Source organism: Pan paniscus, chromosome 23, assembly GCF_029289425.2.
Source record: "Pan paniscus chromosome 23, NHGRI_mPanPan1-v2.0_pri, whole genome shotgun sequence".
NCBI classification, from domain to species: Eukaryota; Metazoa; Chordata; class Mammalia; order Primates; family Hominidae; genus Pan; species Pan paniscus.
In genome coordinates, this window is record NC_085927.1 from 45,271,465 (window position 1) to 45,296,680 (window position 25,216).

General features: G+C 56.4%; 1 protein-coding gene across 6 annotated transcripts in view; it reads left to right on the forward strand.

Moving 5' to 3' along the window:
* Positions 1 to 17,958, forward strand: part of TOM1 (target of myb1 membrane trafficking protein) — a 49,049-nt gene extending 31,091 nt beyond the window's left edge. For 3 of the 6 annotated variants that reach the window (XM_003821503.6, XM_034948909.3, XM_055105976.2), the window contains 8 exons: positions 548 to 681; positions 3,172 to 3,205; positions 3,595 to 3,688; positions 4,518 to 4,638; positions 8,892 to 8,967; positions 15,708 to 15,767; positions 16,906 to 16,945; positions 17,031 to 17,958. In XM_003821503.6, the coding sequence (XP_003821551.1) occupies positions 548 to 681; positions 3,172 to 3,205; positions 3,595 to 3,688; positions 4,518 to 4,638; positions 8,892 to 8,967; positions 15,708 to 15,767; positions 16,906 to 16,945; positions 17,031 to 17,185 (714 nt within the window). In that variant the 3' untranslated portion in view covers positions 17,186 to 17,958. Of the gene's footprint in view, positions 1 to 547; positions 682 to 3,171; positions 3,206 to 3,594; positions 3,689 to 4,517; positions 4,639 to 8,891; positions 8,968 to 15,707; positions 15,768 to 16,905; positions 16,949 to 17,030 lie in introns of all 6 variants that reach the window. The other 3 variants (XM_008974987.4, XM_034948908.3, XM_063603426.1) reach the window with 1 other exon arrangement.
* The last annotated feature ends 7,258 nt before the right edge of the window (positions 17,959 to 25,216 follow it).

The window sequence follows — 25,216 nt, forward strand, 5'->3', positions numbered from 1 at the left end:
GCAGCACAGTTGGACATGTTGATGGTTTCCTGTGGATTAAATTTTAGCATCTAACACTTGGAAGTGAAGTTCAAGTTCATGTTTGTAGAACCCAAAAAGCTGTTCCGTGGAACCCTGAAGTCCAGTTTGGGCACCTCACCCTCCTCCAAGGCTTGTGCAGGGGCTGGAGGCCCATGCAATAAAGATGGCCTCACTTGGCCAGGCGCGGTGGCTCACGCCTGTAATCCCAGCACTTTGGGAGGCCGAGGCAGGCAGATCGTGAGGTCAGGAGATCGAGACCACCCTGGCTAATATGGCGAAACCCCGTCTCTACTAAAACTACAAAAAAAAAATTAGCCGGGCGTGGTGGCAGACGCCTGTAGTCCCAGCTACTTGGGAGGCTGAGGCAGGAGAATGGCATGAACCCAGGACGCAGCTTGCAGTGAGCCAAGATCGCACCACTGCACTCCAGCCTGGGCGACAGAGCTCCGTCTCACACACACAAAAAAAAGAGATGGCCTCACTCTGAGTCATGTGACTGTGGTTGCCTCACTTCCTTTCCTGGCAGGAGCTCAACCGCACGTGCCGAGCCATGCAGCAGCGGGTCCTGGAGCTCATCCCTCAGATCGCCAATGAGCAGCTGACAGAGGAGCTGCTCATCGTCAATGACAATCTCAACAATGTGTTCCTGCGCCATGAACGGTAGCCCCAGCACCTCCCCTGGCCTCTGGCCTACTGCCCCAACCCTCTCCCTTCCCTTCCTCCCTGTTCTCCTGGTCTCATGCCATCTGAGCCTTCTCTCGTCCTCCTCTCAAACACAAGGCAGGCTCCTAAGGGCCTGTGCCCTCAGCTGTCTTCTTCCAGGATGTTTATGAGGGCCCCTCCTTCCAGCCACCCTGCATCTCCTTTCCAGGGTTAGTGCTGCTGCCTGTGCCCAAGTCCACCCCTGGGAGATGGTCACAGGTCACAGCTGAGAGCATGGCCCTGCAACCAGACTGGCCTGGTGTGTCCTCACTCACTCCACCACTTCCTGGTTCTGGGGCCTTAGACAAGTGACTTCACTGCTGCAAGCTACACAAAACATTTCTGGCTAACTTAGGCAGAAAAAGAATTTGTTAGGATAATAATCTTTATTAAATGGGTAGCTTTCAGAATCCAGAGAAAAGTGAAACTGATGTCTCCCAACAGAACAAGAAAGATGGATCCCAGGGCAGCTCAGATGTCTCAGGAGCAGAAATTCCTGGACCATCTCCCCAGGGTGCTGCCATCAATAAATGCATCAGCTCAAACACTTGTCCACAAACACCTGTCCACCTTTTTTTTTTTTTTTTTTTTTTTTTGAGGCACGATCTTGCTCTGTCACCCAGGCTGGAGTATAGTGGCATGATCACAGCTCACTGCAGCCTCAACCTCCTGGGCTCAAGCAGTCCTCCCACCTCAGCCTGCCAGGTAGCCGGGACTACAGGCATGCACCACCACACCCAGCTAATTTTCTTTTCTTTTTTTTTTTTTCTTTTTTCAGAGACAGGGGTCTCACTGTGTTGCCCAGGCTAGTCTCAAACTCTTGGCCTCAAGCAGTCCTCCCTCCTTGGCCTCCGAAAGCATTGGTATTACAGGCATGAGCCACCATGCCCACCTGCCCACCTTGTATCATTCTGTTCAAGAGTCACATCCCCAAGAGAGACTTGGATTGGCTGAGCTTCATTGTGCCTACCAGCTGGGGTATGGGAGAGGGCCCTCTGATGGCAGCCCCAGCGGGATGATGTGAAATGGGGGAGAAGCAGTTCCTCTAGAGAGTACTTAGGTGCTATTACCAAAGAAGGAGAAGGGCCGGGCGCAGTGGCTCACACCTGTAATCCTAGCACTCTGGGAGGCTGAGGCGGGAGGATCACTTGAGGCCAGGAGTTTGCAACCAGCCAGGCCAACATGGTGAAACCCCGTCTCTACTAAAAAATACAAAAAAAATAGCCGGAGGTGGTGGCGGGTGCCTGTAATCCCAGCTACTTGGGAGGCTGAGGCAGGAGAATTGCTTGAACCCAGGAGGCAGAGGTTGCAATGAGCCGAGATCGCACCACTGCACTCCAGCCTAGGCGACAGAGCAAGACTCCATCTCAAAAAAAAAAAAGGAAAGAGAAGGAGAAGGATTGCTGGGTCTGCAGAAATTGTGTGCCCATCACACCTCCTCTGTATCTGTAAAATGAGGCTTGTGGCATAACTGAGAGTCCATGAAACAGTGTCTGTAAAGCGCTTAGCAGTCCAGGGTGTCTGATAACTGACATGAGTTATTCCAGCCTCCTCCAGCCTCTTGTTCATTTTTTGTATCTTTCTCCATCAAAAGACACTCACTGATTGATTCTAAATCAGTGGAAAGTGGGGGGTACCCTGCAGGTCACGTCTGCCTAGCTTCTCCTGCTCGTTGGCCCAGTGGAATGAAAGGCCTCTTCCCTGCCATTTCGGGGTATGGGCTGTGAGGTGACTGAGGGGCCCCATCTGGTAGCAGCTGGTACCCTCGGATATCCACAGTCATTAGGCTTAATATCTGACTGTGCTTTCAAGTTCGCAGTCACTTATACCCATGTCCTAATTTGGGCTTCACCACTTCAGGGAGGCAGGTGTCTACAGATACTAGACAAGCAGACTAAAGTTCAGAAGGAACATAATTTACCCGAGGTCATGTGATAAGTGACAACGCCACAACTCGAATAGACCCCAGACTAAAGTCTTCTCGATCTATCACACCGGCCCCTAAGTAGCTCCATAAAACAAGATTAGAGATACGTGTATCTTTCTTACAGCACTGAAGAGAGCCACTAACACACACACACACAAAAATATGTAATTGAAACAAGTTTCATAAGACAGTCCTTACCTTTACTGCGTGCCATGCATTCCTATTTTCTTTGCTGTTCTAACCTATTCCTGTTTATTTGTTTCATGATACTCATGACTAAGGTTGCCTTATAATTGATCATCCAAATTGGGACACTTTTGCAAGGGAAATAGGAGCACTGCTAGTTATCCAGGGACAGCAGGCATGAACTGGATCTGTCCAGGGCACACCAGATGTGTCATCACCCTGATCATAACCCACCGTGTTGATGTTGAGACCCACAGTTTGAAAAGCTTTGCCTGGCCGTGTGTGGGGGCCTGTCTCAGTCTGTCTCCATAACTCGTGTCTTTTCTATCTTGTAGGTTTGAACGGTTCCGAACAGGCCAGACCACCAAGGTAAAAGTCTTCTTTTCTGTGACTAGATCAGGCCCTGTTCATGGGAAGAAGGAGTGCCATTCTCACCTCCCTCCCCCAGTAAACCGGACAGGGTGGTGCTGTCTTATCCAGGCCCATAGAGAAATCCCCTTCTAACTTTTTATGTCCCTGTCCCTTTAAGGTAAATAAGGCTGTGCCACCACCTGATGCCCCAGGGTCTCCCCAACCTCCCAGGGAGTCCAGTTGAGCTGGAGCCAGAGGGGAGGAAGGAAATTCCCGGATGCCCAGTCCTAGCTCCTGGGGCCCTGGTGACAGATCCTTGGGCAAAGCCTGCAAGCCCCAGTGCTTGGGGCAGAAAGGAACGAAGCTGCAGACAGCGGGGATGATCAGGGCATCTCCCTTCCCACCAGGCCCCAAGTGAGGCCGAGCCGGCAGCTGACCTGATCGACATGGACCCTGACCCAGCAGCCACCGGCAACCTCTCATCCCAGCTGGCAGGAATGAGTAAGTGTGGTTTGGAGGGCTCCAGCTGAGGGTACATTATGGTACTGTGGGCACCCCGCAGTTTTTGGGGGTGCCCTTGTTATATACCCACAGCAGAATGTCAGTCTGGACCCCATCTTGCTGGGGTCCCAGGCTGAATCTTGCTGCAAGGTGGGGCACTCGGGCTCACTGCCCCTGGCAGCCCCACAAGTCCTGAGCCGCCTTGGATCTCAGAAATCCCACCGTCCTAGGATTGGCCCTCTACACTGAATTCTCCATGGCTTCAATCATCTGCGTGAGCTTGGGCAAGTTCCTTAAACCTCCTGAGCCTCTCTTTCCTCCTCTGTAACAGGAGTAGGGAGCTCGTGTATGAGAAGCGCTTAGACCATGCCAGGCCCAGGTTGCACTCTGGCTGAGTAGTTGGCCATTGTCACTGTTATCACTGTGATAGGTTTTAATATAATTTACTGTCTGCTTCATGCCAAGCCCTAGGAAATCATTAGCACCCCATTTTGCATCACTAATGCTATACTTTTTGAAAAAGTCGACTACCCATCTGATTACTGTCCTCCTGCCCAGCCACTTCCCCAGCAGAATCAATGGATAGCATTTTGCCTGTTCTCTAATGCTCACAGCAGCCCCAGGAGGGGTGAGTAAACTAAAGCTGGAAAGAGGAAGCCGCTTGCCCAAGGCCCCACAGCCAGCAGCAGGTGGCCTGCCTCGCACATTCCCCCACCCACACGTGCCACTTCCCCAGCACCAAGCCCTGGGCCTGGCAGCAGGTAGCTCAGCAGCAGCTCACACACAAGCTTGTGGATGGGTCTTTCACGTGGCCTTTCTGTCCCTGCAGACCTGGGCTCCAGCAGTGTGAGAGCTGGCCTGCAGTCTCTGGAGGCCTCTGGTCGACTGGAAGATGAGTTTGACATGTTTGCGCTGACACGGGGCAGCTCACTGGCTGACCAACGGAAAGAGTGAGTGGCCTGGCCCTGCCCTGGTCCCCTGCAGTTCGGGTGGCTCTCGGGGTTCTGGAACCCGGTTTTATGGTGGCACACCATGAGGAAGGGCACACGGACCCTGCTTAGTAAGCACCCCCTTAGTATCCCCTAAGTCAGTCCAGCATGGCGTGGGAGCCCTGTGGTCAGTTGACAGACTGTGTTCCCCACAGGCCATGCTGGGTGGGGGAGCGGGAGCCTAATGACCCACTGTATGCCAGAATCTTACATAGTCTGATCAGAGGGGGAAACTGAGGCACAGAGAGGGGCAGGCTCATTTGCCCCAGGTCAAGGAGCTAATATTTGGCAGCACTAGGTTAGGAGCCTAGGGCTGTCTGGTTCCAAAACACAGTGTCTCCACCCCCCGCCCCCCTCCCTGCACTGTGTACCGCATAGTAAGCCCTCCAGGAGCAGGGAAGTTTCCTGATAAATCCTCAGGGACTTTCAAGTCAAGTCTTTTTCTGTTGTTCCATAGCCACCGTTAATTTCCAGAGAAGATTAAGCAGGTTCTGTCAGCCTTGCCCCAGAGCTGGGGCTCTGCCCTTCCCTGTGCACCATGCATTTTCAGGGGGTACTTTCAGCAGCATAGGCACATGGCCTGAGTGTGTCCACCAGGGTCCGACCCCTTGCCAGGACCTGCGGGAAAACTGGCCCCATACAGGCTTGTAAGAGGAACAGTCTGCTTGATGTTTTCTTCAGCCTTTTGCCCACTATGACCCCCAGGGCTGAGCTGTGGGCAGCCAGGATTCTTATAGCTAAGGAAAGTTCCAGATTATGGGATCCTCCCACTGACCCCACTCAGCTCCTCAGCGGTCACTCTGGTGTCTTTTGGAACTTTGTCAATGGGCCTCCAGAGAGCCCAGGGATAACCTCTCCACACCCACAAATCCAGGTCCAGGCTGTAGCCTGCTAGGTCCTTAGGGCTGCCCTGGCTGTTAGCTGTATCTTTCTTTAGTCTGGGCAGAGTCTGTACTTTTAAGCCCAGGTACCCTGGGACCAGCAGCTGTTGCCATGGAGTTAGGGGTGCTGCCGAGGCTACCCTGCAAAGGCAAGCTAATGAGTGTGATGGGACTTGCAGCCAGACAGGCCTGTCCACAGAGGTCCCAGCAGGCAACACTGCTGGCCATACTGGAGAACCCTGGCGCCGCCCTGGTCACCAGCCTGGCTGAGGTTTGCTGTTGCGCTGTCCTTCCTCTGGGGAGCAGGCCCTGGGGGACAGGGAAAAGCACACAGGGAACTTGTCCTCTAGGGCCTGCAGTCTCACGGGAGAGTGACATGCACCAGGACCACCGCTGTGAAGGGCTAAGTGCTGTCCTGGAGGGGTCACCAAGCTCTGTGGACACAGAGGAGGGAGCATGCAACTCTGCGGAGGGTACTCAGAGCTGGACCAGGTGCTGGGTGATAAGAAGGCCATTTCAGGCACTAGGAACAGCATGTGCAAAGGCTCAGAGGCAGGGCGGGAGAGAGGTGCCCTGGCTCCTGCACAGCAGCTGGGAAAGATGCTCTTCACACAGGGAAGGGGGCAGGATGCTGAGAGGGTGGTGGGGCCCACTGGGCTACAGAGAGGCAGTTGATTTTATTCTAACATGAGCAGGAGGGAGCACAGGAAGGATTTTTTTTCTTATCAGATTTTCATCTTTGAAACTGCCTTCAGCTGGGCACAGCTGAAATGACATCATGCACCTTCTCAGGCCATTGGTTCTCCTGCAGGCCCTCCCCAGGGCTTGGTTTCCACCCTGGCAGAAAACATCCAGCAGGGTCAGGCATGGACCTGAGCATCCATTTCGTCTTCCCTTTGTTCTCCTGCCTGGCTGGCCCCCTTAAATGCTTCTGGTGGATCTTCCAGCTCTGGTCACCTGACTGGCCTTTTCTGCCAGCTTGGTGTCCAGCCCGCTCCTCCCTGTACCTGCCTGGCTCCCCACTTCACACCAGCCTGCAACCAGCTCTGCCCTGGCTGGCAGGGAAACCAGCTCCTTATCAGCCGCTGTTTCTGCTCCAGCCTTGACCACAGCTGGCACCGTCACAGCCTTCCTGCAGCCAGTCCCATCCACTCAATGCCAAGGAGTAGCAGGGCTTCTGGGCGAGCCACAGCAGAGACGCCTCGGCTAGGCCTTCACAAAGGCAGGGGTGTCCTTCCCCCGCTTTGTCCGCATCTTCGTCAGTGCTGCTGTACACAGAGGCCTTCTCTACAAGGAGCACTTAGACAAGTGTCACCCCAGTGGCCCAGGTCCAGCCCCTGCCCACCAGCCCCACTGGGACCACCTAAGGAGTGACCCTCCACCCTCCTGCACTGGGCAGGGGGCAGCAGGCCCTGGCCCAGGGGTCACCACCCAGTGCAGGAGGTGCGGGCTTCCTCCAGGGAAGTGCTTGGCCCTCCACCACCACAGGCATGGCCTTCAGGGACAGCTGGGCTTCAGGGCCATGTGTGGGCAGGGGTGGCGAGGAGCTAAGCTTAGGAAGGGCAGATAGTTCTTTTTTTTTTTTTGAGCCGGAGTCTCGCTCTGTCTCTCAGGCTGGAGTGCAGTGGCGCTTGCAGAGTGCACCTCCTGGGTTCATGCCATTCTCCTGCCTCAGCCTCCCGAGTAGCTGGGGACTACAGGCGCCCGCCACCACACCTGGCTAATTTTTTGTATTTTTAGTAGAGACGGGGTTTCACCATGTTAGCCAGCATGGTCTCGATCTCCTGACCTCATGATCCGCGCGCGTTGGCCTCCCAAAGTGCTGGGATTTCAGCCACTGCACCTGGCCCAGATAGTTGTTTTGAGTGAAGGGAAATCATGGGTTTCTGCGTGTTCTGGGGCTGGGCATGGCTTCTTCAGCCTTGCCCACAATGCGCCAAGCATGTCTTAGAGACAGCAACAAGCACCTCCAGACCCTCAATTAGCAGGCCTTCTCTGGGTCAGAAGTCAGCAACCTGACGCCCCACCTCCCCCGCCACTGGCTTTAAGGTTGGCTCCAGCAGGGCCCTGCCGTAGTCACTGGCCCACTTGCCATGGATGGGAGCCGTGTAACCAGGGAATGCCCCAGCTAGTGGTCACACTCCACCAGCAAACTCTGCCCCTGGTGGGAAGGAACAGACAGCAGCACTCTTCAAAATGACTGCGTGGGAACTGGGGGTCGTATTCAAGAAGCCCCTTTCAGTGCCAGCCTACTCCATTCCTCAGAAAGCAAGTTGGTATTGCAAGAGTTAAATGTGATGCAGTCCCAGTTCCTGAAGCCTACAGTTAGACCAGCCCCGCTTCACTAGTGTGTCAGGTGGCCTTGTTCCTAACAGGAATTGCAGGCCTTTCCCTTTGTGACCAGAATTCTGTGGCTTACTTCTTTGCCTCAAAGCTGCACTGAGCCAGTGCTGAAGTCCTGTTTGCCGGCAGTTCAGGGCGAGAATAACAGGGCTCTTTCCCTGCAACAGGGCTGGGTCCCCAACACCTGCCCTGGGCACCCCCACTGCAGCGGCTGGGAAAGACACCATAGCCGCCTCTCCTCCTTAGCCAGCTTCTCCTCTCACTCAGGCTATTCTCTTGCTCCCCAGGAGACTTAACCTCACGCACAACATACCCCTCCTTGCCTCTCCTCATCTGCCCAGCAACTGCAGGGTCAGCCTCTGCCGCTCCCAGCCCATCAGCCTTGCGTGCCCTCCCAGTTCCTGCCTCCCCACCCTGCCTAGCTGGCTGGCACCCCCCAGAGGACATTTAGAAGAGCTGTAACCAAGCCACCTCCCATGCTGCTGAGACAAGGTGGGGGCAGAGTCATCTTTGTGCTGGTGAGCCAGTGCAAGACAAGATGGCACCTCACCCAGCAGTTTATAGATGTGTTTTCAGCAGCAGAATGGAATCCCCCATTCAAATACGACCTCATACACAACCACAGTCTATAAAATAGGAAACAAGACCTGCTCAAGAAAGGGTCTGCTGGGAATTCTCCATGAGCCTACGGGCACTGGAGCTATTTCTCAGTCTCTTGAGTTTGGCCAATCCTGGTCATAGCCATTGGTGGTCTTGGTCTCAGTCTTTGGCCAGCAACACCCTCCCTAACCTCTCCAACCTTTGCTGCTGTCTGTCATGTAGGTCACTTGTCAGATCCTAATTTCCAGAGGCAGGAAATGAGACCCTTTTCACCATTTCCAGGCAGGCCTGGAGGATGGGAGCCGTCAATCTGTGCCCCCCAGCCCGCTCCGTTCTTGCATCAGCCATCGGTAAGGACAGCATCCAATGGCTTGGTGGTCTCTCTTTCAGGGTAAAATACGAAGCCCCCCAAGCAACAGACGGCCTGGCTGGAGCCCTGGACGCCCGGCAGCAGAGCACTGGTGCGGTAAGCAGAGGGGCCATCCTGCCACCCTGGGGCCCTCCTGAAGGAGGTGAGGGAATGCTCACCCACTGGGTGCCGTTGTGGGCCAAGCACTGGCCCAGCACGTCCACAGGCCCTTCCTCGTTTGGCCGTCAGGTCGGTTCTTTTTGGCTAGTGTGGTTATTCCCAGTTTATAGCTATGGAAACTGCTAGAGAGGCCAGGCCATTTGCCCAAGCCCACAAGCAAGGATTCAGACCTGAGCCTGACTTGAAACTGGAGACCAGGCCGGGCGTGGTGGCTCACACCTGTAATCCCAGCACTTCGGGAGGCTGAGGCGGGTGGATCACCTGAGGTCAGGAGTTCAAGACCAGCCTGGCCAACATTGTGAAACCCCGTCTCTACTAAAAATACAAAAATTAGCTGGGCGTGGTGGCACATGCCTGTAATCCCAGCTACTCGGGAGGCTAAAGCAGGAGAATCGCTTGAACCCAGATGGTGGAAGTTGCAGGGAGCAGAGATTGTGCTACTGCACTCCAGCCTAGGTGACAGAGCAAGACTCTGTCTCAAAAAAAAAAGAAAGAAACTGGAGACCAGTGGCCCGGGCTTCACATTCCAGCTCTACCGGTTACCAGCTATGTGTCCTTAAGCAAATGACTGGCCTTTCTGACCCTCAGTCTCTTTATCTGTACATTGGGGCTTATCCTAGCACCTATACTTGTTTATAATAGAAGTGTGAGAGGATATATTTAGGGAGCTTTACATGGAGTTAGAGCCCGTTCAATAGTATTCCTCTCTGCCTCTCTAGAGACTTTTAATCTGCAGGAGTGTGGGCAGAGAGGAATAAAAGAGCGGACCCTAAAGCGGCGGGGAGAAATGCAAGGGTGCTCTTTGAATTCCATTTAGTTCCTTGACTGTGTGTTGAGTGACAGCCACTTGTCCAGCACCGAGCACACTTTGTGGGTAACCCCCACACGCTTTGGCAAGACCTCCAAGCACCATTCTCTCATGCATGTCAACGTGCATCTGGATGCTTTTCAGGCAGTGTGAGAATTTCTGCTCCAGCAAGTGAGCAGACAGAGCAGATCCCATGGGAGACAGTTAGAAACAGCCGGACCTGGGAGTCCAGGGAGTCCGGGGGAGTGAGGGTGGTGGGCCCGGGGCCGAGGAGGCTAGAGGAGGCTCAAGGCAGCATGGGGACTTCTGAGGCCAGCATGGGGTTGGGGGTAGGAAATGAAGCTCTATGGGTATATAGCAGGGACCAGAGGACCTCAGCGCGGCTAGGAGCGCTGCAGATTGCATCCTAAGTAAGGTGGAGGCCGCGGGGAAGTCTTGAGCACAGGAGGGACTTGACTTCCAATCTGAAAGATCAGGATGGAGCTAGGAAAGCAGGGAGGGCTGGGCACAGTGGCTCACACCTGGAATCCCAGCACTTTAGGAGGCCGAGGTGGGCAGATCACTTGAGGTCAGGAGTTCAAGACCAACCTGGGCAACATGGGGAAACCCCATCTCTACAAAATATTTAAAAATTAGCCAGGCATGGTGGCGCACACCTTTAGTCCCAGCTACTCAGGAGGCTGAGGTGGGAGGATCGCTTGAGTGCAGGAGGTGGAGGTTGTGGTGAGCTGAGATTGCACTACGACACTCCAGCCTGGGCAATGGAGTAAGACCCTGTCTCAAGAAAAGAAGGAAAGCAGGGAGGGAGGAGTTGTGGAAACCGTCCAGGCCAGTCCACTGTGGGCAAAGTCTTCGTGACTCCCAAGGGCACTCTCTCCGCTCCTGGGTCTCCCAGCATCTCAGGAGCCATTCCCAAGTCAGAACAGGGCAAGGTGGAGGACGCTGGGGTGGGCCATCTGGGCCTCTCGTGGACAGAGGTTGACTCTACCACCCAGTGGGCAACAAGAGAATCCAGTACCTCCCATGTGTGGTGTGTGACCTGCCACCAAGCACAGCACGTTGCACACCCGTGTCACATCCACCGCACACACCAGTCAGAGCCTCCAGTCCTTTTTCGGGTGTAAGCCATCATTTGCTGAGCCTGTGCTCCGGGCCAGGCCTGCACTAAGCACTTTGCATCCCCTCTCTTAGTGAGTCATCACAGAAAACCTTAGGGTATGTTATTATCCCGTTTTACAGATGAGAAAACTGAGTTCCAGGGAGAGCTTAAGTGAAACCACAGGTGTACTGTCCTCGGTATGGTGCCTGGCACACACTACAGTATTACGGCACTTACGCTTCGCAGTACCGCCATGTCCTCATCCCATTTACAGATGAGAAAACTGAGGCTGAGGACAGGGAGATACCCTGCCTAGGGTCTTGTAGGTATTGTTCTGCCTGGCTTCTAAGCCACGCTGGTAACCTTAGAGCTGTGAAAAGCCCTAAGGTGCAAAGGAGAGTGAGTGGAGGTGTGTGTCTCCCTCCTCAGCCTCAGGCTCCCAGTGTGTCGGGATTCATCGGAACCGACACACCGCGAGCCTGCTGTAGGAGCTCCCCTCTCAGGCCACCTGGCCTCTCGTGGTCAGAGGTTGACTCCACCACCCAGTGGGCAGCAATCCCAGCCAATCTGCTCCTGCTGCAGCCCAGAGACAGGGTTCACTTCCCTAGGGGCACACAGCAATTCAGGCGTGACTAAAACTAGAGCCCAGGTGTCCTGGCTCCCACACCACCTTGCAGCCCGCCCACAGGGAGGAAACGCACCACACAACTTCACTGGCAGCAAAGAGAAGCTGATAAACCGGTTATCACTGATTTATCTCCGATAACCTGGGAGATTTAAGCCACTTCTGCCAAATCAGGGTATGATTTCTTAAAACTCTGTGAGCAAATGCCTGCTCCTGGGGTGCTGGAGTCTGGCTGGTGGTAAGGCCTTCACCCACTAAACTGTGAGAACATGATTCCCAAGAGCAAAGTACAAAACAGCATCAAAACCAGGCGCGGTGGCAGGTACCTGTAGTGCCAGCTACTTGGGAGGCTGAAGCGGGAGGATCACTTAAACCCAGGAGTTTGAGGTTATCGTGAGCTATGACTGTACCACTGCACTCCAGCCTGGGCAACATAGTGAGACTGTATCTCAAAAAAAAAGAAACAGAATCAAGTGCCAATTGTGCGCAGCCCAGGTTTGCGCCCTGGGATTCAGAGCAGGACTCACAAGTCGTGTGACGAGGTGGTATTGCATGCTGTGTGCCAGGTTTTAGTTCCTTCACTCCCTGACATGCCTGCTGTGTGCCGTGTGCCATGTGCCAGGCCCCATGCTGGTCTGAGTAGGGTGAACCAGCCAGGCACAGGGTGACGGGCTGGGAGCAGGACTCTCGTCTCCCTCCACTCTGGGGCCCTAGGAAACTGCGTGTGTGCCATGGATGAATGTGAGAAGGTTGGATAAACTGATGTTTCTAAAACCTGGGTGCCTGTCAGACCCTACTGGGAGCCTCCAGACCATCTGACAGCCACCTGCCCTGCTGTCCTGGGGTTGCTGAGGCCCAGCCTCTGGGATCCTTGTGGAGAGAGTTGAGAAGCTTTGTTTAGTTTGCTGTCAGCTCTGCCTCAGCCTACCCAGGGCGCTGGCATCCCAGAGCTGTTGTGGCTCACCCCCCGGTGGGTACCACAATACCTGCCTCATCCCTCTACACCAGCCGCCACATCCACCACACACACCTCCACACACCACACCTCCACCCATAGACCTACACACACACCACACACACATCTACACCCACCACACACACCTCCACACACCACACCTACACTCATACACCTACACAGACACCCCTACACACACACCACACCTACACACTCATGCACCTACACACACCCCTACACACACCACACACACACATCTACACCCACCACACACCTCCACACGTCATACCTCCACTCATACACCCACACACACCCCTACACACCTCCACACACACCTCCACACGCCACACCTCCACTCATACGCCTACACACACACCCCTACATACACCACACACACATCTACACCCACCACACACACCTCCACACACACCTCCACTCATACACCTACACACACAGCCCTACACACCACACCTACACACCCATACACCTACACACCCCCACACACACACCACACACAATCTACACCCACCACACACCACACCTCCACTCATACACCTACACACATAGCCCTACACACACCACACACACATATCTACACCCACCACACACACACCTACATTCATACACCTACACACACCCCTACACACATCACACCTACACACATACACCTACACACACCCCTACACACACCACACACACACATCTACACCCACCACACACACCTCCACACATCACACCTACACTCATACACCTACACACACCCCTACACACACCACACACACATCTACACCCACACCTACACACACCACACCTATACTCATACACCTACACACACCCCTACACACACCACACACACATCTACACCCACACCTACACACACCACACCTATACTCATACACCTACACACACCCTTACACACACCACACACACATCTACACCCACCACACCTACACACACACCACATGCATCTACACCACACACACCCCTACACATACACACATACACACCTACACACACCACACACCTACACCTACACACACCTACACCTACACATACACACCTACATTCATACACCTACATACACACCCCTGCATATACCACACCTACACACTCATACACCTACACACACACCACACACATCTACACCCACCACACCTACACACACACCACATGCATCTACACCTACACACACACCCCTACACCTACACATACACACACACCTACACACACCACACACCTACACCTACACACACCTACACCTACACATACACACCTACATTCATACACCTACATACACACCCCTGCATATACCACACCTACACACTCATACACCTACACACCTGCACACACACCCCTACACACACCACACACATCTACACCCACCACCTACACACACCACATACATCTATACCTACACAACCTACACCTACACATACAAACCTACACTCATACACCTACACACACACCTACACTCATACACCTACATACACACCCTTACACACCTACACATACACCGACACACCTACACACACCCCTACACACACACGCCTCCCAAAGTGGCAGCAGGCCTCCTGACCCGAAAGGCGCACCCCTATTAGAAGCCGCGCCCTCCAGTGGCCCTGGCGCTGCCGTCCCTCCGCCATCAGTGTGACTCTCTCTCACCCAGATGGGAGGCGGCTGCGGGAAGAGCCTCAGTGACTGGATGGTGAGACAAGGCGTGGTGAGCAGGGGCCAGGCCCGGCCACCCGGAAAGCTGGGGGTGCTCGCAGGGCTCCTGCCAGGCATGGGCTTGGGGCACCGTGCTGCTGTCCAAGGGAGTGGGACCCAGGAGAAGGCCCAGAGGAGCAAGGAGGGGCAGCTGAGGGTCTTGCGGGACCCCAGGGCTCAGGCTGTTTCCGGGTTGGCCCGGCCAGCCCAGCTTCTGCAGCTCCTCTGTGCCCGGTTCCTGCTCTTGAGTCTCGGGCAAGGACAAGGTAGCCCGTCTGGCAGCTAAGAGGCGATGGGGATAGCGGAGCGGGAGATGGAGCCAGTGTGCGCAGCTGGGCACTTGCTGTTGCCACTGCTGCTGGGAAGTCGGCTCCTGCCTTCTCTCTGGGCTCTGCTCCTTCCTGGGGGGTCCTCAGGTGCTGGATGACAGAGCTTGGAAACCAAACTGGCCTGGTTGGGGAAAGACTCTGTCTGTCTTTTCCAAAGTAGCTCACTAGTAACTAGTGCTATTAGTGCCATTACTGATTAATAGTAAATAGGAACTGGCCTATTGGTTTCTTGAGCATCTCCTCCATGCCAGGCCCTGTGCTAAGCTTTTGACATCCCATTTCATCCTCACAGCCACCTGGACGGTAAGTACTGCTGCTAGCCTCACCCTAAGGACGAGGGAAATCAGGCGCAGAGAAGTTAAGTAACCCACTCAGAGTCACACTGTGTTAAGGGGTGAGCTAGGTCCAGCTCTTTCTCACTCTGAAGTCTGTGCCCATGACCTCCAACTGGAGTCTGCCCCTGCAGAAGCCGTTAGAGAGGAAAGCCTCCAACTCCTGCCCCTGTGTGGGAGCCATCGTGGCACAGCCCATGTCTTTGTGGCCGAAAGTGAAATGTCCCCATCTGTAGCGCCACCCCTCTGGGTCTACCCACCTGGCCTTGTCTGGTCAACTTCGCGCCTCTGCTCTCAGGCCCTGCTATGCCCCCTTCTATCATGAAATCTGCGTCTGCAGAGACACCAGGGGATGGAACCTGGGGACCCCTGGCCCACTAACCATGTCCCCATCCCAGCCTTCACGGCTGGAGAAAATGCCTGGGGTCTGACCCTGGGCTTGGCGTGTCTTTTGTCAGATGCTCCTGAGCACCTGCAGCATAGCCCCTGCCCCAGGCCATTGCCCAAAGCCCCTCCTCCAGCCTAGAATCCTACCCGAAGGGTGTGTCGGAACTGGGGTTCTTCTCTTCAAGGGGAAGGAGCTCCCTCTGACCCCTGGCCCTGCTCCAGCTGCTGGGAGCCTGGTCCCCTGCTTAGTCTCCTGGCTCTGCACCTCCATCGCCCACAGCCTGGCACAGCGGGCCCAGTGCTGGGTCCGGGCACCTAGGCAGCTGAGGCTGGGGTGGGAGGCTGCCCAGGGCCACCCAGCTGCAGGGCGCTGAGCTGGCACGTCTTCCACCTTGTCACCTAGGGCACTGCCTTACCCTCTGCCCTTCCTTCCAGATCCCAGTCACCCAGGCCTGCCTCATGGAGGACATCGAGCAGTGGCTGTCCACTGACGTGGTACGTTGGGGCCCACTCCTCACCCACACAGCAGGAGGACCCGTTGTTCTCACCAAGAAATGACCCATGGGGCCACGGTAGACTTGTATAGCATATAGCACCCTGAGAGCAGAGGGGCGCACTTAAAGTCCCCATCTCCTGCCACCTGCCCACCTTGTGTTTGGCACACCCCCCAGAGAAGTCCTGGGCACAGTAGCCTCTCAGCTGCTTCCCAGAGCCTGCTCCCAAGGTGAGGTCCCAGTGGGTGTCAGCCCACCTTAGGGACATCAGGCCAGGCTAGAGAGGCTAACCGAGGAAGCATAACAGCGCCAGGCTCTTACCTGCAGTAGCTCAGAAGACTCCAGCCACTTGCAGAGGGAACCCATCACCACCCTGTTTACAGATCAGAAGACCGATAAGCAGCTGTCCTCTAAGGGGAAGCACCCAGGAGGAGGAGGGCGGGTACCAGTCATGGGGACCCCAAGCCCTGCCACCCTCCCAGGGAGCAGAAGGGGCAGGGCCAGACTCAGCTTCTCCATCCAGGGCTCCTACCGCAGCATCTGCCACCCCGTCTCTGGGCACCAAGGCCCACATGGGCACTTCAGGCCCGGAAGCCGCCTTCTGCAGGTGAAGAGACCATTTCTGCCCAGGACTAAGCCACAGACCAAGGACTCAGGCTTTCTGTCTGGTGGCAGAAGCCTCACTCCCTCCCTAGTTTGCAGTGTTAGCATGAATGGCCCTCAGCCTCTGGATGTCAGCCTTTCCCCCCCAGGGGTGAGGACCCCTTGTGACCCTCCAAGGAAAGGAACCAGCACCCATCAAGGTCCCACTGGGCACCAGGTGCTGGGCTTGGCGTGCTGTGTGTTATCCCATTTCAGCTTCCCAGCAACCCTCCAAGTTAGCTTCAGCCCCCACCCCACCCCCATTTTACAGAAGGAAAACACAAGGCTCAGGAAGTCAGGTGCCACCCAAGGAAGGTCCTACGGCTCAGGGAGGAGCCCAGGTCCAGGTCCTGGGACCTGGGTGGCGGGGGCGTGCAGAGCCTGAGCTGGGACCCAGTGCTGAGGTTCAGCGGGGCCCGAGCTGCAGCCCCACTGCCCCAGGCTGACCGTACTGGGGGCCCGGCTAACCTCTGCCTCCTTTCCTTCTACCTTCCCAGGGGAATGATGCGGAAGAGCCTAAGGGGGTCACCAGCGAAGGTAGTAGTCCCCGCCCCTGCCCGCCCTCTCCTTTCCCCAGGGCTCTGGCCTCAGGGCCTACCCTCACCCTCTCCCCTTCCTCTAGAATTTGACAAATTCCTGGAAGAACGGGCCAAAGCCGCGGACCGATTGCCCAACCTCTCCAGCCCCTCAGCTGAGGGGCCCCCGGGTCCCCCATCTGGCCCAGCGCCCCGGAAGAAGACCCAGGAGAAAGATGATGACATGCTGTTTGCCTTATGAGTGTGGGGTCTGGCACCCTGCAGCCCAGGTCCCCACTGCTCTCACACCCTTAGGCTGGGACCTCCCTCCCTCCTCTGGTGTTAAGGCTGCTTTGGGGGTGGCTTGTTACCCCCTTTTCCTCCTCTTTGAAGATGGAGCTGCCCCAGCTGTGGCTGGGGGTATGGAGGCAGTGGGATGAACTGGGGGGACAGGTCTGCGCTGCAGTGGGATCTGGCTGCTCTGCCTCCTTTCCCACCCCAGCTGACCATCAGACTTTGCTGAGAAGTGGAGGCCCCAGGACAGGCTGGCTGGCTGGCTGGCTGCTTGACCCAGTGTGACTCTCCTTCACTGAGTGATACCCTGCTCCGGGCCCATGCCCCAAGGAGCCCTTCAGAGCCCACACTGCCAGTCGAGGCCTGGCTGGAGGCTTGCCACAGTGGAAATTCTGCCGAGCCTCTTGTCCCTTCCCTGCTCTGCTGCATGGGGCCCCATGGCTTTGGCTGGCCACTGAGGGTAGGGTGTGGAGGTGTGGAGGCCCCCTGAGGAGCTGCGGCGGCCCAGGTACGAAGCTGCAACTCTGCGCGCAGTGGGCGAGATCTCATCAGCCCCAGGCTGCAGGTGAGGCTTCAGGGGATGCTGGGGCCCCACTGCCCCTCCGCTGCCTTGCCCTCCATCCTTCCTCTGTTCCTTCTGGCCGGGCACCACAGCACTGGGGCTCACCTCTTGGTTGATCCTCTTGTACTGGGAGAGGTACCTTTTGTATCCCCAATTAAAGGTAGAAAACCACCCTGCTAGCAGCATTGTCAAGTCTCCTGGTGAGAAATGACTTCTTGGCCTCACAGAGGCAGCGACTACTTTGGGCAGGGCTGGGGGCCACCCGAGAGGTGAGCATCTGTAGATGGTGCAGGCGGAAGGACAGGAGCAAACACCCAGCTACACTACGCAGGTGCTGCCTCCTCCCACCTCACATGGCAGGCTCCAGCCACCGCCCCTGCCCGGAGGATGCATGCCTTCCCCAGCTGACATCCCTCCCTCCTCAAGGCACCTTCGTGCTGCTGTTCCATGAGGCCAGCTCCTGCCCTGCACAGAGCACACTAATCACAAGGGCGGGGACCCGTGTGGACTGTGTGCGCATGTGGGGTGCACAGGCCACAGGAGGATGCTGGCCCTCCGAGGCTGGGTGCCAGGCACAGCCTGGGGCTACGCACTGGCTCGTAGCATCACAACAGCCTGGGAGAAGCAAAGTGAGCATCCTCGATGTATAGATGCGGAGACTAGGATTCCATGAGCCGCCCAGCTCAGGGGAGGAAGCTCATGCAGTTGTCATGTGCCAGCATTTCCTCATGCAGAAGCGCATCCTCCCCATTTTCCAGGCACCAAAGCTAAGTTGGGAAGACATGGCACACAGTTCCAGACGCTGGACCCCAGGTCAGGTGCAGGGGGTCAGCTCTTCCCTCCATGGCAGCTCAAGAGCCCCAGGTCTTAGGGTGCCACCTTTTCAGGTGTGGGATCTCTAGGCCAGACTCCCTGGGAGTCACTGCTGAGGCATGTTGGAGCCTCCTGGCCCAGGACACGGTCGGGGAACGGTGTGAGGCCAAAGCAATTGGGTCCACAGGGTCCTGGGCTCCTGGGAGAGGGCCGAGGTCTGTGTGAGCAGCCACTGATTCCCATGGGCAGTGGGCAGGCAGCACCTGCCATCTGAGGTATGGTCTGGAGCTGGGCATACAGGAGACCAGGCCCAGCCCAGCCCTCAAGATGGAGTTGGGGCAAGGAAAGCAGCTGGGGGCAGGCACACTGGTGCCAGGCAGGGGAGGGGGAGGCCCTGCCGCCATCAGGATGCTCATGGTCCAGGCCAGGCTCCCTCTGCCACATCCAGGGCATCTGTGAGCTCCTGCCAGGTGCCCTACCCTGGCCCGGCCCTTTCCGTACCTCACAACAGCCCCAGGGGGTCAATGGTGTTGGCCACCAGTTACAAGTGGGGAAACTGAGGCTGAGGGAGGAAGGGACTTGCCTGGTCATACACTAAGTAATGGAAGACTGGGACCCCCAACCTTCCTCACTGCTGCCTCACCTGCCTGCCCCACCCACACCCCACGGCCTGCTTCCCTCATTCTCTCCCTACTTAACTGGGGACCTCTTAGAGGGGAGTTGTGATTTTACAAGGATCAAAGCCAAGGCCTCCTCTCCCCTGTGTTAGCTGGGAAACCCAAGGAAACTTCCACAGATGGCCCCCAGGGCTGGGAGGGTCTCAGGTCCCTGCTAAGGGTGAAAACTGCCAGGTTGTTCATTCCTCCCTGTGGGTGCATCCCCTAGGAGCCAGCTGCACACAGCATAGCGCTAGGTGCCCGCCAGACAGAAGTGAAGCGGCCAGGTGCCAGCCCTGTGGGGTCACGTGGGAGGGAAAGGGACGAGAAAGACAGACATAAACTCAATCATTGTTTCACGCTGTGAAAAGAAGAAGATGGGACGGGACGCCCAGGGCCAGGAGGCTCTCTGTGAGGACGGCCTAAGGCTGCCGAGGTAAGATGGGGCGGGCTGGGCCATGGAGGGCCTTGAATGCCAGGCAGGAGGTGGCCCCTGCAGAGGTCTCGGCTTGGCTGGCTGGAACAGTTCCGGGCTGCCTGAAGGCCTCCTTCAGAGAGAAGGCTGCTGGGGCTGCGTGGGGGCTGGGGGGGGGGGCGCTGGCGGGAATTCATCAGCGCAGTCAGGCTGGGTTCCCTGGCAGCAGGCTCTGTCTGAGGCCGCAGGCCTGGGTGGGATCACTTTACAGCTGCAGGAAGTCTTGGCCCCAAGAAAACGAGGGCCAGCTGTCTGGTGGGAGCCTTGGGTAGGAGCAGGGCCTCCACCTGGTACCACAGGGCAGGATTAACGAGGTGCCGCAGCTCCCGCTGGGCCCAGCTACATTGGAAGGCGCTGGGCCGGGGGCATGGAGGGGAGGGGTTGAGTGGAGCTGGGAGGGGCTGGTGGGCAGGGGAAAGGGCGCCTGGGGGGCAGCCTCAGGCCTGCCTTTGAGGAAGCCTTTTGCAGAGCCTCCACCGAGCCCTCTCCCTCCTGGCTCCCCTGGGCCACCACGATCCCACCCTGGGCCTGGACACCGACCCCTCCACCTCCTGCCCTAGTGTCAGTACCCACCTCCCAGACCGGCCACTTCTGGGCTGTGTGACCTTAGGCAAATTACTTAACCTTTCTGTGCTTCTGTTTTCTCACTGGTAAAATGGGCAAATAACACTCATAGGGTTGTTAGGGTTGACTGAGCCGACAAGTAACTCAGCACCTGCCATGTAGACAATGCTCTGTACATGTTGTTATTGTCACGGATGGTTCCCCGCTCCCTTCCAGAATGGCCTCTGCTCCAGAGGCTCAGAGCCCTGCCCCTCAGACTCCTCACTAATTCTAGGGACCCCTGCTCTGCCTCTGGTATTGCCTTCCCAGCTCCAGAATAACGTCTGTCCCTACTCCCCACTGGGGGAGAACCAAAGGACTGTGTCTGTCTTTCCTCCGGGTCTGGGCTGCTAACCCTAAGAGGGTCAGGGCTGTCTTGATCCCGGCAACGCGGCAGGGTCCCCCTGGCGTTCCTGGACTGGGCTCTGCGGGCTCTCGGTAGGCGCTTTAGGAAGCCTTTGCCCGCTGCAAGGTGGCTGGAGGTAGGCCCAGTTCTGAGTCCTGAGCACGGTCTATGGCCCCTGCTCAGGGTCAGTGTTTCAAGGCGACCACGAGATGGCAGCAGCGCTGCATGTACAGGGCTTGCCGGGGCACTAGGGTGGAGTCCACCGCGGCCAAATCAGCCCCTCCCGGGTACAGACACCGGGAGAAAGGGGCGGGTGCTGCCGGCTCCTGCCCGCTCCTACCCCGCGCGAGCTCACAGGCGCGCGCGTGCACACACACACGCACACACGCCCTCTGACTGGTGGGGCTGAGTAACAATGGTGATGGGGCTGGGAGCTGGAGTCCGAGGGTCTGGCTTCACCGCCGGGCTCTGCTGTGGGACTGCACAAGGGATTTCATCTCTGGAAGCCTCAGATCTTCTTACACGTCCCGATACACAGGGTTGTGGGGAGGATTTGGTGAGACAAGCTGGGAGCTCAGCTACGGGAGCTTTGGGTGGGCAAAAGCGAGCCCGGTCCCCTCCCTCTCTTTACAGAGCCCCGGTGTGCCGTTGCTGGGGCCCCTGCTCCCGCGCCTTCTCAGCCGACACGCTCAGATCCGTGTGCGTTGCCGTTTCTGACTGCACGTGTAGACAAATCATGAGCTCGCCCAGTAACTCCAGCTCTACCACAGATTCCTTCTCTTTCCCGCCCTTCCCCATGTGTAATTCCCTTCTCCAGCAGTGAGAAACCTGCTTCCCGCCGTCCTTCATTCCTTCTCTCCCTCCATCCCCGCAGAAACCAATCTCTGCCACCACTGCCCCGTCCTGCCCAGTGCCTCCCACCCTCTCCGCGTGGACCGCCACCACCCTGCCCCACAGACAGGCCCCTAGACACAGAAATCTTCTTTCTCACAGTTCTAGAGGCTGAAGTTCAACATCAAGGACGTGGACTCCATCTGTTCAGTTGGTTCCTTCCGGCCCCTCCGTGGCTGTATATGGTCATCTTCTCCCTGGGGCCTCACATCATATCCCCTCTGCATATCTCTATGTTCAAAAGTCCCATTTTTATAAGGACACCATTCATCAAGGATTAGAGTCCACCTAATGATCTATTGTACCTAGTGTACCTTAATCACTTTTTTTTTTTTTTTCTGAGACAGAGTTTCACTCTTGTTGCCCAGACTGGAGTGCAATGGCGCGATCTCGGCTTACTGCAACCTCCGCCTCCCAGTTCAAGCTATTATCCTGCCTCAGCCTCCTGAGTAGCTGAGATTACAGGCATGCGCCATCACACCTGGCTAATTTTGTATTTTTAGTAGAGACGGGTTTTCTCCATGTTGGCCAGGCTGGTCTCGAACTCCCAACCTCGGGTGATTCACCCGCCTCGGCCTCCCAAAGTGCTGGGATTACAGGTGTGAGCCACAGTGCCTGGCACTTCTTTAAAGGTCCTACCTCCAAATACAATCGCATTCTGATATACTAGGGATTAGAGATTCAACATATGAATTGAAAGGGACGAAGCAGCCCTGTATTGCCCTCTGCTGCCCTCTAGGCCCTGGGTCCATTCTCCCAGACACACTGCTCTTTCGCAGGTGGCCACAGTGTCTTCAGAGGGGCTGCCACATGAAACACCTGCCTCCACTCCCTGCCCCCTGCCCCCTGCCCTAGTGGGAGTTTGAGGGTGGCTAGATTCATCCTAGGGCAGCCTAGCCTTAGATCCAAGGATTAGCCATGGGACCAGGAGCGAGCAGGGGTGCCGGCAGAGTGGAGGGAGATACAGGTGCTGGGAGCTGGGCTGGGGCTGCTCTCCTGGTCCCCATGTCCGCTTGTTTTTTCAGAGCAGACCCAAGCGGGTAAGCTGGCAGGTTTCACTTCCACCCACCCTGGTACAGGGCGAGACTGGAGGAAGCAGCTTCGCCGGGCCGAATCCTCACCCCTTGCCTCTGACTCAGGACTCCTGTGACGTCTTCCTGCCCCTGCTGCAGGCTGGCCCTGCACCCTCTGTGCACCGTGGACCAGGCTGGCCAGCAGAGGGAAGGAACCCAAGCTGACCAGGGCCCCAGATCCCCAGTGGGTCAGAGTCAGGTTGGCAGGGCACTTGGACCTCTTGAGGCGGGTGAGAAATGTACAGACAGGGAAGTGGAGGCCCAGGGAGGGGAGGGGCCTGCCCTGACCAGTGTACTGCCTCCCTACCTGGTGCAGGGGCCCAGGAGGCTCTGTGTGCCAGCCCGGCCTGCCCGGGGAGGAAGCAGCCCCCACCCACGCACAAGCACAGGGAAGTCAGTGCAGGGTGGAGGGTGGGGACTCCTGGGGCCCCCTGTGTCAGGCCCAAGCACGGCCCAGGAGTCAGCCAACCCAGCTTCCAGTGGTGCACAGACACTGACTTCCTGTTTGATTTGGAGCAAGCCTTTTCCTCTCTCTGGGCCTCAGTTTCCCCATCTGTTAATCGGCTTGATTTAAGAGAGCGTAAGGCCCCTTTGCACTCTGCTTTTCTGCCCTATCAACCCCCAAATTCCATAATCCTCCTTCCAAAAAGGAAAGAAATACGAGGAAAGAAACTCAAATATCTACAAGAGAGGGAAGCAGGACCCCGGGTTTATCTCCCCTCCAGGACCAGCAGGGATAGGGAAACACCTGCCCAAGCTTCAGTGGGACCAATGGGTGAAGGCGGCCGCCCACACACCCTGCTGAATGCCCGCACAGGAAGCTGACCGCCTAGGGGCAGGAGGGAAGCGAAACCCAAGCCGGGGACATCCTTGCACCTGCCCTGGGGTACCCCTAGGAAAGGGAAAAGCAAGTGGGTGAACTGAGGAATGGGGATGCTGCCCATGCTCCCCACAGGACCCTGCCCTCACTGGAGCCCTTGGAAGCTCTGTTAAAAATGAATCTTCAGCCAGGCGCAGTGGCTCACGCCTGTAATCCCAGCACTTTGGGAGGCCGAGGTGGGTGGATCACCCGAGGTCAGGAGTTCAAGACCAGCCTGGCTAACATGGCGAAACCCCGTCTCTACTAAAAATGCAAAAATTAGCCAGGCGTGGTTGTGGGTGCCTGTAATCCCAGCCACCAGGGAGGCTGAGGCAGAAGAATCGCTTGAACCCGGGAGGCGGAGGCTGCAGTGAGCCGAAATCGCGCCACTGTACTCCAGCCTGGGCAACAAGAGTGAGACTCCATCTCAAAAAATACATAAATTAAAAAAAAAAAAAAAAAAGAATCTTCATTTTACAAAGGAGGGGGTGAGGTCAGAAAAGTCAACTAGCTAATCCAAAGCCACACAGCCAGCAAGTGGAAACATTGAGTCCTCTTTTCTGGGGAGAAAAAGTCCCTGGGGGATCAGGATGAGGTGCACTCTATTCTGGGCCTGGGGCTGCGCCTAGGGCTGCCTTGGGGCTAGAAAAGTCACTGTGTACATTATCTGTATGAGTGGCCCTGAGCCCTGCAAGCCACTTAGGCTGCAGAGGCCACTGGACCCCTGCAGGGAGAAGGCTGGCTGCTGAGGTGGGGCCCTCCCTCAGGATCCCTTCTCAGGCCCAGACCAGTGCAGAGACTTGCCCAAGGCCACACAGCAAATTTGTAAAAGAACTGAAACTAGAATCCCGGTTCTCCACAGCACCTGCCCCGCAGGAGGTGGGCGAATGGAAGACAGCTGGGAAGTCTGTCTTCAGAAGGCCCTCCCCAGCACCCTGCACCGTGCTCTGGGCTCCCACAGAACTTTCAGCCTCAGAGACCAACTAGGCCAGTGGGTTCTAAAACCTTCTCTCCCCAAGGAAATCTTCTATCATGGTCTCTCCCCAAGACTATGGATTTAGAAGAGTTTTGTTTGTTTTGGTTTTTGGCCACAAAACATTCCACAATGCATTGAGTTGTTAATATTTTTCCCTTTTGGGCATCAGTAATCAAGACTTTTTTTTTTTTTTTTTTGAAACAGAGTCCTGCTGTGTCCCCCAGGCTGGAGTGCAGTGGCGCAATGTCGGCTTACTGCAACCTCCGCCTCCGGGGTTCAAGTGATTCTCCTGCCTGAGCCTCCCAAGTAGCTGGGATTACAGACACATGCCACCACGCCTGGCTAATTTTTGTATTTTTAGTAGAGATGGGGTCTCACCATGTTGGCTAGGCTGGTCTCGAGCTCCTGACCTCAAGTGATCCACCCACCTCGACCTCCCAAAGTGCTGGGATTACAGGTGTGAGGCACTGCGCCCGGCGGTAATCAGACTTTTAATACACCAATGCAGTATCTCGTTCCATCCAAAAGTGCTCCAGTTGCCTGGGCAGCCTCATCTGAGGGAACTAACAGCACAGCCTCTGTTTGCCCAGCCCCTCTGGGCCCACCCACTGTTTGGAGCAGAACCCCAACCCAAAAGGGCAGGAGCTGAAGATAGCCATGCTCACTGCTGGCCAGGGGCTCCACCATGGCTCCTGCCAGCCTTGGCCTTCACACGCATTGGGCACCTCCATCGACGGCCACCCTG